Source organism: Xenopus laevis, chromosome 1L, assembly GCF_017654675.1.
Source record: "Xenopus laevis strain J_2021 chromosome 1L, Xenopus_laevis_v10.1, whole genome shotgun sequence".
Classification (NCBI taxonomy): Eukaryota; Metazoa; Chordata; class Amphibia; order Anura; family Pipidae; genus Xenopus; species Xenopus laevis.
The window spans coordinates 27,868,777-27,882,012 of record NC_054371.1 but is presented as its reverse complement, the minus strand read 5'-3'; the positions used below and the strand labels follow the sequence as shown (position 1 = coordinate 27,882,012).

General features: G+C 41.1%; 1 protein-coding gene across 4 annotated transcripts in view; it reads left to right on the top strand.

Moving 5' to 3' along the window:
* The window catches only part of slc2a15a.L (solute carrier family 2 (facilitated glucose transporter), member 15a L homeolog), a 94,899-nt gene that overhangs the window by 77,216 nt on the left and 4,447 nt on the right, over positions 1-13,236 (top strand). For all 4 annotated transcript variants that reach the window (XM_018228672.2, XM_018228675.2, XM_041587942.1 and 1 more), the window contains exon 12: positions 7,366-7,493. In XM_018228672.2, the coding sequence (XP_018084161.1) occupies positions 7,366-7,493 (128 nt within the window). The remainder of the gene's footprint in view (positions 1-7,365; positions 7,494-13,236) is intronic.

Here is a 13,236-nt window from a genome sequence, read left to right as displayed (position 1 = left end):
AGCAAATTGCCCAGTTTTAAAAAGCCAATGACCCTGAACTCCCAAAATGCTGAAGAGGTAGTTGACTGGCTTACACAGCACACCCCATCCTCTACCGTTTCTAACTTTACCACAACATCCTCCTCATCCTCCACTGCTATGGCCACCCCACGTAACACTTCCTCCACCACCGGTGCCCCTTCTTCACTGGAGTCAGAGGAGTTATTTTTCCATGAGTTTCTTGAACTGAGTAATGCGCAACCATTATTGCCAGAAGAAGATGAAGGAGATGAGGACGTTACACCAGATTTAATTCTGGCAGAGAACACGATAGAGATGGACATAATGAGTGATGAGGAGGAGGTCCCCGCTGCTGCTTCCTTCTGTGATGTGTCAGAAGAAATTGATGCATCTGAGGAGAATGATGATGAGGAGATTGATGTTTTGTGGGTGCCTAGTAGAAGAGAGCAAGAGGAGGGTAGTTCAGATGGAGAGACGGAGAGTCAGAGAGGCAGTAGGAGAATAAGACTTAGAAGAAGCAGGGAGGACAGCCCGCAGGGATCAGTAGGGCAACAACATGTATCGGCACCTGTGTTCAGCCGGCCAACGCACCCGCCATTGCCGCCAATGCCGCCAACTTCTACTGTTACCGCCAGATCGCACACTTCCAAAAAGTCAGCAGTGTGGGATTTTTTTAATGTGTGTGCCTCTGACAAAAGCATTGTAATTTGCAATGAGTGCAGTCAGAAACTGAGCCTTGGTAAGCCCAACAGCCAGATAGGTACAACTTCTATGCGAAGGCACATGAGCGGCAAGCACAAAGCACTTTGGGAGCAACACCTCAAAGGCAACAGGCAAACTAAAAGCCACACTCCTTCTGGTCCAGCATCTTACTGCTCTACCTCTGCTCTCCTTGACCCGTCTGAACCACCCTCCACTCCGCCTTCCACCTTGACCACCTGTTCCCATTCCCAGTCATCTGCCACCAGCCAAGTTTCTGTGAAGGCCATGTTTGAGCGTAAGAAGCCAATGTCTGACTGTCACCCCCTTGCCCGGCGTCTGACAGCTGGCTTGTCTGCACTCTTAGCCCGCCAGCTTTTACCATACCAGCTGGTGGACTCTGAGGCCTTCCGCAAATTTGTAGCAATTGGGACACCGCAGTGGAAGGTACCCAGCCGCAATTTTTTTTCTAAAAAGGGAATACCACACCTGTACCAACATGTGCAGAGCCAAGTTACCGCATCTCTGTCACTTAGTGTTGGGCCAAAGGTCCATATGACTACTGACGCATGGTCCTCCAAGCATGGTCAGGGCAGGTATGTCACCTACACTGCCCACTGGGTGAACTTGGTAATGGCTGGGAAGCAGGGAATGGGTAGCTCAACAACAACAGTGGAGTTGGTGTCACCGCCACGGATTGCACGCGGTTCTGCCACCACCTCTACTCCTCCATCGCTCTCTACCTCGTCTTCTTCCTCTTCTTCTTCTTACTCTGCTGCTGGGTCCTCCTTCTCCTCCTCCACACCTGTGCACCCCCAGCTCCCCCTAGGCTATTCGACGTGCCAGGTACGCCGTTGTCACGCTGTCTTGGGGATGACGTGCCTGGAAAGCAAAAACCATACCGGATCTGTACTCCTGTCATCTCTGCAGTCACAGGCCGATCGGTGGCTGACCCCACACCAACTGCAGATCGGAAAAGTGGTGTGTGACAATGGAAGCAATCTGTTGGCAGCGTTGAGACTGGGCAATTTAACACATGTGCCCTGCATGGCACATGTGTTAAATTTAATAGTCCAACGTTTTGTCTCCAAGTACCCAGGATTCCAGGACGTTCTCACCCAGTCCAGAAAGGTGTCGGCCCATTTCAGACGTTCCTACACAGCCATGGCACGCCTTGCTGACATTCAGCAGCGCTACAACATGCCAATCAGGCGTTTGATTTCTGACAGCCAGACTCGCTGGAATTCAACGCTCCTTATGTTGGAACGTCTGCTGCAACAACAAAGGGCCGTCAACGAGTACCTTTTTGAACTGGGTGGTAGGACTGGATCTGCAGAGCTGGGGATTTTTTTCCCCCGTTACTGGGTGCTTATGCGCGATGCCTGCAGGCTCATGCGACCTTTTGAAGAGGTGACAAATATGGTCAGTCGCACCGAAGGCACCATCAGCGACCTAATACCCTTCGCTTTCTTCCTGGAGCGTGCCGTGCGACGAGTGACAGATGAGGCTGTAGACCAGCGTGACGAGGAGCTGGAAGCGCGCGATTTCTGGTCGGAATCACCAGAACGAACCCAGGCACCTGCTGCAACGCAGGGAGAGGTGCCAGAAGTGGAGTCAGAGGAGGAAGGTGGCTTTGTGGAGGAGGAGGAGGAGGACCAACAGGAGCAGGCTTCCCAGGGGGCTAGTGGTGACCTTTTGGGGACCCCTGGTCTTGTACGTGGCTGGGGGGAGGAGACCGTGGATGATGCAGTCCTTGATAATGAGGAAGCGGAGATGGATAGCTCTGCATCCAACCTTGTGAGAATGGGGTCTTTCATGCTGTCATGCCTGTTGAAGGACCCCCGTATCAAGAGGCTTAAGGAGAAGGACCTGTACTGGGTCGCAACGCTACTAGACCCTCGGTACAAGCATAAAGTGTCAGAAATGTTACCAACATACCACAAGTCCGAAAAGATGCGGCATTTACAAACCAGCCTGCAAAACATGTTGTACAATGCTTTTAAGGGTGATGTCACTTCAGGAACTCATCAACATTCCAGGGGCAGAGGTGCCAGTAATCCTGCCACGAGCACACCTGCAAGGACAAAGCCCTTTGGCCAGTCTGTAACGTCAGACATGCAAATGTTTTTCTGTCCAAGGCAGCGCCACAACCCTTCTGGATCCACCCTCAAAGAACGCCTCGACCGGCAGGTAGCGGACTACCTGGCATTAACTGCAGATATCGACACTCTGAGGAGCGATGAACCCCTGGACTACTGGGTGTGCAGGCTTGATCTGTGGCCAGAGCTGTCACAATTTGCCATGAACCTCTTGTCTTGCCCAGCCTCAAGTGTGCTCTCAGAAAGGACCTTCAGTGCAGCAGGAGGGTTTGTAACTGAGAAGAGAACTCGCCTAGGTCACAAAAGTGTCGATTACCTGACCTTTATTAAAATGAATGAGGGGTGGATCTCGGAGGGTTACTGCACGCCGGAAGACTTGTTCTGACTTCTATGCAGCTGTCCTTCTCTTCAAGCCTCATGACTCCACACACAGCTGTCGTTTAGCGTCCTCCTCCCTCCGCCACCGTTACAAACTAGGGTGCAAACCCTACTGGTTTAATTTTTTCTGGCCTCTGTGCTTCAGTGGCTGCAACCAAAAAAACTGGGCAAACAATGTCTACAAGGTCAACGTATGGCAAAAAATGACTATTTTCAGCATTTATATGGCATATTTTTTCTGGCCTCTGTGCTTCAGTGGCTGCAACCAAAAAAACTGGGCAAACAATGTCTACAAGGTCAACGTATGGCAAAAAATGACTATTTTCAGCATTTATATGGCATATTTTTTCTGGCAACTGTGCTTCAGTGGCTGCGTCCAAAAAAATGCATATTTTCTGCATTTATATGGCATAATTTTTCTGGCCTCTGTGCTTCAGTGGCTGCAACCAAAAAAATGCATATTTTCAGCATTTATATGGCATAATTTTTCTGGCCTCTGTGCTTCAGTGGCTGCAACCAAAAAAATTTATATTTTCAGCATTTATATGGCATAATTTTTCTGGCCTCTGTGCTTCAGTGGCTGCAACCAAAAAAATGCATATTTTCAGCATTTATATGGCATAATTTTTCTGGCCTCTGTGCTTCAGTGGCTGCAACCAAAAAAATTTATATTTTCAGCATTTATATGGCATAATTTTTCTGGCCTCTGTGCTTCAGTGGCTGCAACCAAAAAAATGCATATTTTCAGCATTTATATGGCATAATTTTTCTGGCCTCTGTGCTTCAGTGGCTGCAACCAAAAAAATTTATATTTTCTGCATTTATATGGCATAATTTTTCTGGCCTCTGTGCTTCAGTGGCTGCAACCAAAAAAATGCATATTTTCAGCATTTATATGGCATAATTTTTCTGGCCTCTGTGCTTCAGTGGCTGCAACCAAAAAAATTTATATTTTCAGCATTTATATGGCATAATTTTTCTGGCCTCTGTGCTTCAGTGGCTGCAACCAAAAAAATGCATATTTTCAGCATTTATATGGCATAATTTTTCTGGCCTCTGTGCTTCAGTGGCTGCAACCAAAAAAATTTATATTTTCAGCATTTATATGGCATAATTTTTCTGGCCTCTGTGCTTCAGTGGCTGCAACCAAAAAAATGCATATTTTCAGCATTTATATGGCATAATTTTTCTGGCCTCTGTGCTTCAGTGGCTGCAACCAAAAAAATTTATATTTTCAGCATTTATATGGCATAATTTTTCTGGCCTCTGTGCTTCAGTGGCTGCAACCAAAAAAATTTATATTTTCAGCATTTATATGGCATAATTTTTCTGGCAACTGTGCTTCAGTGGCTGCGACCAAAAAAATGACTATTTTCAGCATTTATATGGCATATTTTTTCTGGCCTCTGTGCTTCAGTGGCTGCGGCCAAAAAAACTGGGCAAACAATGCCTACAAGGTCAACGACGTTGACCTTGTAGGCATTGTTTGCCCAGTTTTTTTGGCCGCAGCCACTGAAGCACAGAGGCCAGAAAAAATATGCCATATAAATGCTGAAAATAGTCATTTTTTGCCATACGTTGACTCAACGTATATGGCAAAAAATTACTATTTTCAGCATTTATATGGCATATTTTTTCTGGCAACTGTGCTTCAGTGGCTGCGACCAAAAAAACTGGGCAAACAATGCCTACAAGGTCAACGTATGGCAAAAAATGACTATTTTCAGCATTTATATGGCATATTTTTTCTGGCAACTGTGCTTCAGTGGCTGCAACCAAAAAAACTGGGCAAACAATGTCTACAAGGTCAACGTATGGCGAAAAATTACTATTTTCAGCATTTATATGGCATATTTTTTCTGGCAACTGTGCTTCAGTGGCTGCGTCCAAAAAAACTGGGCAAACAATGCCTACAAGGTCAACGTATGGCAGTTGTTTAAAGAGAACAGTAGATTACTAGCCAGCAAAGCTACCTAAGCTAAAATGTCCCTCAAATACCTGCAGACTTCTGTCCCTCCAATACAGAGCAGTATCAAGCAGATTACTAGCCAGCAAACTTACTATCATCTGTCCCTGAAATCACTAACAGCTCTCCCCCTACACTATCTCTTCCAAGCACACACAGGCAGATTTTTCAGATACATTTTTGCCCTTGATCCCCCTCTGGCATGCCACTGTCCAGGTCGTTGCACCCTTTAAACAACTTTAAAATCATTTTTCTGGCCAGAAATGTCTTTTTTAGATGTTAAAGTTCGCCTTCCCATTGAAGTCTATGGGGTTCGCGAACCGTTCGCGAACCGCTCGCATTTTTGCGCAAGTTCGCGAATATGTTCGCGAACTTTTTTTCCGACGTTCGCTACATCCCTACTCAGGATACTATATAGAATCATAATGAGGTTGGCAATTGGAGATTTGGTGTTCTGGAATGGGTAAAAATATAGTATGTTTTAAAAGATAGAAATAAAACTGTATACGTATATTGAGTGTGTAAAGTTGTTTATATAGTATAATGTTATTAATATGTAATGGGCAAGAGCTATAGATAAAGTAAAAAACCTGGTTAACATTTCTTTTGTTATATCATCACTAATTGTTAGGTTAAAGTTATGTATTTACTTTGCTTTGGCACTACTCAATACCTACACACTGGACTCTTGATAGATTAGAGTAATGTAAATAATAGTTTTAAGTTGATACCTTTATTTGCTAACCAAGTACTTACTGTAAGGATTGAAAGCACTCAGTGTACTAAAGTCATTCTTTCTGTAACTATAGTAAATAACAGCTTTTACTTTCCTTACAGACAAATCCTGTGATCCTTTTAGAGCGTATAATGCTGCTACTGGCATCATTATAATAGTCAGGCACTAGCTTGAGAAATGGCTGGTTCTTATTGTCCATAGTCTGGTTTGATTGGCTTGAGATTTAACAGATTTATTATTCAAACATCCAGAGGTGCAGGTACACTGGAGTCAACCCATTTAATGGCTCCAATAGTAGCAATAGTAAGTTAATGTGGACAGCACACTCCAAAAATAAATATAAGAGAGGGTCTTCATCAGGGACAAGAAGTTATATTTAGTGATAAGCGAATCTGACAAAAATTTGCAAAACTCAATGTAATCAATAGGCAATGATTTTTTTTGACTCCAAATGCATTAAAGTCAATAGGTTTTTTTTTTCTTGTGTTGACTTTTTTGTATTGGCAACTTCTTGGCAACTACTTTTTTGTCCAAATGCTTAATAGTCAGTTGCCATTTTTTCTCAAGTTATTTCTCACTAGATATATTTATATAATACACAAAAGCTATGAATATCTTGTAAATTATATCCTTATAAACGGTGAGTTCTGATGTCATCAGTTATAAACGGTGAGTTCTGATATCACTTCTGTCACATGACTCACTGAAATTTGTGTATTATAATAAATAAAGTACCCCCTATTGTAAAATATAAGGATATTAGAAGTTACCTCGGAGTTCCATGACCTGTATAAAAACACTCTGCCTTCAGCCTCGTGTTTTTATATGGTCATAAAACTCCTCGGGAACTTATAATATCCTTATATTTTACAATAGGGGGTACTTTATTCACTATATATTGTATATATTTCTCTCCCCTGATGAAGACCCTTCATAGGTTGAAACGCGTAGGGTATATACTCATTATTTATTTTTGTTTTTGATATACACTGTGCACATGAACACTATAAATGGGAAATTTTACCAGAGGTTCTTGATAGAGGTACCTCCAGGCAGGTTTCTGTACCAGCTTCTACCACTGGAGGTGCTGCTAGCCTTGCATCTTGCTAAGCACATGCAAATTTGTGGTTGATGTCAAATGGTATAAGCAGTAGGCTAGGGCACTGGATATGCGTCTGTTGGCTTTAATTTGCATGGTACCACACTCATCTGCACTTGTTTTTTATTAATAAATAACTGCTTTTCACAAATCCTGATGAGTGCAGTATCATCATGTGTTTTACACTGCCTATTACCACTACCCAGGCCTTTTCATCCCATTTACTGAATCTACCGTAATTCATTTTCTCTACTGTAAGTGCAATTTTATAAAACAAAGATCTCAAAGAACCTTAGAAACTGTCATATAATGACCTATTGCTGTTTGTTCTGAAGGCAAGCTTCCAATGTATCCCATTACCTGAAACCTCTATTTTCTTCTGTTTAAGGTGGCATTCCATTTGTTCTGGTGGGCGAGTTTTTCCCACAGTCCCAGCGGCCAGCAGCTTTTATGATAGCTGGTTCTGTCAACTGGATCAGCAACTTTGCCGTTGGGCTTCTCTTTCCATTAATTCAGGTAAATTAGCAAATAAGCCTTGAAATGGTATGCACACAGTTGGAGGTGTTTGTGTTATGAATTGCGAGAGCTGGGTGATGTCTGCGGTTGTAGGGATTTGTTCGGCAAATCTGTCCCTATTGCATGAGCAGATTGATGGCTCCACTTTTCTTGTTTCATACAGAAATGCCGGGGTGTTAATTCTCTTGAAAAAGAATTACTCAGTATATATTACAGGAAACAAATCCATTCATTCTCATAAGTGTTATTAGACAGTCGTGTGCAGCCGAATTAAGCTACTTAAGAATTTTGTAAAAACAGCTAAAGTTCCCTGAACAGCAAGGCAGATTGTTTGGCTGATTTCCCAAAAACAGCAGGAGTTAGTAAATATATCCAGTAAGTTTATAGAGCAAATGTGCAGTGAGAGAAGTAACGTGGGGATGGGTCTTCCTTGAATCAAACAACCTGTTCGATCTTGGGCACCGGTGGCTTTGCTAAATTACTGTCATACTATCAACTCCATTGAATGCAGTTTCCTTACTGACTCCTTCCTAACACCCCCAGGCAACTGACTTTTACTTCTTACTAGTACATTGTTCTTGGTCCCTTAGATGGTTAAAAATAAAATGTTCTATAGGTCTCTAGCAGTCAGTTTACAATACCCCACTGCATATATTATGGACCATGTGGGATCAAAGTTATGACCACTCAGTCTAAAAGCAAGTCCATATTGCTCTATTTATTACTCATCCAATCCCAAGTTTTACGTTGATTTAGCAAAAGGCATGATCTTCCAGTTATGAAACCCCTTGCACAGTGTTAAAACACATCTCTTCCCAAGCAAAAATCCTTGAGATTAGGTGGAGTGACAAGGACAAAGCATGGGTTTGTGGGACCTCATTTTAGATTTCCTTTTAAGGGGTTGTTCACCTTTTAGTTAACATTTAGTATGATGTAGAGAGGGATATTCTGACATAATTTGTAATGGGTTTTCATTTCTATTATTGTAGTTTTCGAGTTATTTTATTCAGCAGCTCTCCAGTTTGCAGCATCAGCCGTCTGGTTGGTAGGGTCTAAATTACCCTAGCAACCATGCATTGATTTGAATAAGAAACTGAAATATGACTAGGAGAGTCCTGGAGAGAAAGATAAGTTATAAAAAGTAGCAATAACAACAAAATGTGAAGCCTTACCGAGCATTTGCTTTTTAAAAGGGGTCCCCATTTAAAAACTAGAAAGAGTCAGAAGAAGGCAAATAAATCAAAGAAAGAAATAATGAGAACCAATTAAAAAGTTTCTCAGAATTGTCCATTCTATAACATACTAAGGGCAGAGACACAAGGTCAGATTCGGGGAGACGAGTCGCCCAGCGACAATTCTCATCTTTTTCTAGACTAATCTCCCCTAACTGCCTTCCCGCTGGCTATAATGTAAATCGCCGGATGGATGGCACTCGAAATGCTTCGTTTTCCGAAGTTTCCTTGTGAGGCAACTTCGGAAAACGAAGCGCTCTGAGTGCCATCCCACCGGCAATTTAGATTCTAGTCGGTGGGAGACAGTTATGGGAGAATAGTCGCCGGGCGACTAATCTCCCCGAATCTGAGCCCGTGTCTCTGCCCTAAAAGTTAACTTAAAGGAGAACCACCCTGTTAAAGTGTGCAAACCTTATGATATAGTGGCTTTTACAAATGACTTTGAATCAGCCTTTCCACAAACGCTACAACTAATACATTTCTCTGCAATATGTCAATGCTGTCTGTTATTACGGACAATTGGGAAAACATTGTTTTTGACCTGGCTACATTGTTTTTGACCTCGCAACTTGAGATTCCAGTTCTTCCAGGCAAAGGCTAATCCATGGTAAAGTCCTTCATGCATTTGTAAGAATTAACTGGAAAAACATTGTTTTATATAGTTATTGTTTTCTGCAGGAAACTTTTTGGCTTAACTTTTGAGAGCAGCCCTGTTTTATTTCCATTAGTGCCAGAGAGATGTGCTGTAAGATATCTAAGGATCAGTTCTCAGTAGTTTACTTGGGAAGCACAGATAATGGATATTGTGAACACTAGAATCATGTTCACATTCCAAATAAAACACATTTCATCACTGCAAGTTTCCAGAGTATCAATACTGAAGAAAAATCTCAATCCCCTTCAATTAGATGACTTCAGCCCTCCATATAAATCTTCATCTTGCCGTGTTTTCTTTGACAAGATCCCACAATGGACTGTAATTTTGATTTAGCTGTAAATGACCTTCTTGACCTCCTACTTTTGATAAAATGCCTTCAGCATTTTCTTGGCAATTACATGAGAGAGAGGCCTGTACCTCCTGAAACAATAGTTCAGCGTTCGTTCTCTTTGGAGTGATTGCCCTTCTTTATACTTTCCAATGACTAATAACTGAAATAAGAGCCTTTCTAAGATTCTGAACTGATTGCTGTAGCCTCTGTATTCCCTAGTAGCTTCTATATAATATTAACTTGCAAGGCACAGTGAAACAGGTGTATGTGGTTTGCCACTGATATTTATAAAAGACAGAATTTAACAGCTGAAAAGAAAAGCGTGTTCATCTAGTCTGTCCGTTACATTTTGGGTTCAAGACCTCATCTGCAGGAAGGCCGTGTGTTCATCAATCACAGAGTTCATCTGTTGTGTCCATTGGTTTCAGTCATTTGTTGTTTTTGTCCAGAATTCTGCATCAGATCACAACTCTACATTCCCTCTTCCAACCTTTACAGGTTAAGGTCTTGAAGTCTTTCTTAATACGGTAGCCAAGGTAGTTCGGTCTTTTTGCAAGTCATCTGCAACAAAGTTGATATTCCATGGGATGCCAAGTGTTCCCTTGACTATGGGGCTTATATATCAAAGTCCAAATTTTTCTTAATATTTTTTCCTACAAACTCCGATCAAATCCGCCCGGGTTTTTACGCTTATTTATTATTACATTTTCCAGAAAATTTGCTTTGCGGTAAAAAATCAGATTTTCAAAAAATTTTTGGATTTTTTTATCCGATTTTCACAATTTTTTTGGATTTTTCATCCGAAAACTCAGATTTTTTGCCCTAAAACTTCGGGGTATTGCACGAAACATAGCTCACATCAAAAAATCATTGGGACTTCTCCCATATATGCAACCTCGACAGGTCTGAGATGCCCCATCCTCAGGGTTTAATAAATTCCGAAAAATTCATGATTTTTTAGAAGTCCAATTTTATAAAAAAAAATCACAAATATTTTGTGATTTTTGCATTCAGCATTTAGTAAATAACCCACAAACACTGATATGTTAAATGCATACCACCTTACTCCTTGGGGTTTAGCGTTTTCCTCTCTGAATCTCTCCAGTCCAGACAATGGATAGAACTGGTAAATAATACAGGTATTGCATCCGTTATCTGGAAACCCATCATCCAGAAAGCTCCGAATTACGGAAAGCCCGTCTCCCATAGACTCCATCATAATCAAATAATCCAAATTTTTGAAAATAATTCCCCTTTTCTCTGTAATAATATAACACTACCTTATACTTGATCCAAACTAAGATATGGTTAATCATTATTGGAAGGAAAATCAGCCTATTGGGTTTATTTAATGTTTACATGAATTTCTAATAGACTTAAAAGGTATGAAGGTTTTTACAGCAAAACCAACATGCACATCCCAGGTAGTATATGAGCTCAGCCTATTGATTTCTTTCTGCTGTTTGGTTTCTCTGTGGGATGATGAAGCAGGACTTATCAGGATTTATTTTGTGGCCTATTTATGTTTCTTTCCATGACAGCTTTTTTGTTTAAACAAACTTTTTGCTCAGGATTTCACAGAAATGTGTAAGTGCCTGATGATCCCAAACAGTTAATGGGCATGTAAAGGCAAAAAAATAAAATCCCATTTTTACTTTCTTTAATGAAACAGAAACCTATCTCCAATATACTTTAATCAAAAAATGTGTACAGTTTTTATAAGAAACCTGACTGTATGCAGTGAAATTCTCCCTTCATTTACTGCTGTGGATAGGAATTGTCAGATGGTCCCTAACTGCTGAGCAGGGAAATAATCATACTTAGGAACAGCAGGGGGATGATCCCTAAGCAGCCCAGACCACACTGAGCATGTGCACAGTCTTAGTCTTGCAAAGATGTTTAACAAAGTTACAAGATGGTGACCCCCTGTAGCCAACTTTGAAAGCATAAATTATTTGTTTGATTAGGCTTGTGGTGCAGTAAGTTCATGTTTATAATTAGTATACAAAATCCAGCATTTCTAGCCTTATTCTATTTTAGACTTTACATGCCCTTTAAGTAAATTCCCATCAAGTAATATTTCACCTTATTTTCTCAATATGCAAAATATGTGAGATTTCGAATGTAATTTTCATGTGCAAATCACCTACCTGACATGTTTCTGAAATGTAAGACTTTTACCCAACAAATCACCTAGTTATGTTTCTGGCAATTTTAGACTAACGTGTGCCCTGACATTGAATAGACACTGCTGCTCCAGTCTGCAGAAATAAATGAACATACTGAAGCTTTCCAGTTTAAGAAATTATTTGTAATTATATTTAAACCAATTTATCAATTCATTAGGATGCTTAGACCGTAGAAGAGATAAAAATCACCCCCGTTTTGTTATCACACGCCTTTTATTATGGCAGATGGAGACTGCCACAGCTGGAATGAATGTTCTATTACAACACGTGTGCAGTGGACAGCCTATGCCTTAATTATTTCTAACTTGTCTGATCAGAACATGCCATCTCTCATTATGCTCAGATCTGGATACTGGTAGCTTCATATTACAACAAAACAAATATAGGGGTCATTTAAAACATGGAAGGCCTTTGAATGCAGAACTGCCTGTGTTTGGCAGGCATGCACATTGAATGGGAACTGTCGCGAAAATGAAATATAAACTTCTGCATACTGAAATAAGAAACTTTCTAAATACAATCAATTAAAAAGTCTGCATAGTTTCTGAAATAATCAAGTTTCTCTTCACTATCCCTCTCTCAGCATCTGTTTCTCTTCATTCTGTCTTCATGCAGCAGTTGGGTGTCAGATAGTCATTGACAGTTAGATCCAATATATCTTATAGGGGGGGGCTTCCTTTCCTAGCAGATATATTAGAGCCCACTCATATAACTGATTCCAGTGCATACAAAATCTAACAAAATATCTGCCTTTTGCACAAATTCTGCATATAGAGAGACATGATGTCTGGTGATTTTAATAGACTAAACTCGAATACATCTTCTAGGCAAAAGGAGCCCCCCTATAAGATATATTGGATCTAACTGATACCCAGCAGCTGCATGAAGAGAGAGGAATAGTGAAGATAAACTTGATTATTTCAGAAACAGTACAGAATATTTAATTGATTGTATTAAGAAATTTTCTGTATGATGACGCTTATAAATTGAATTAAATTTTCATTTTGGTGATAGTACCCCTTTAAGGAGAGGCTACGTGCGATGTCTGCAGTGGGGCCCTGTATGACGGTAAGGACAATGTTGGCCTGCAGTCCTAGCTACTCTAAGGAGCAAATTTACTTACCTCCGAAATTGCAACAGCGACGGCTTCGCTCACATTGCCACACTCCGCCAGGAGAAAATTCGTCAGGACAATGCTAATTCACTAAAATGTAAAGTTGCGTCCAGGGCGCCGAACGATGGCGTAGTTTCGCTAGCGTTATGTCGCCAAGCAAAGTGAAGTTGCGCTAGCGTTGGCTAATTTGCATATGGCGTGAAGTTAAAGTTGAATGGA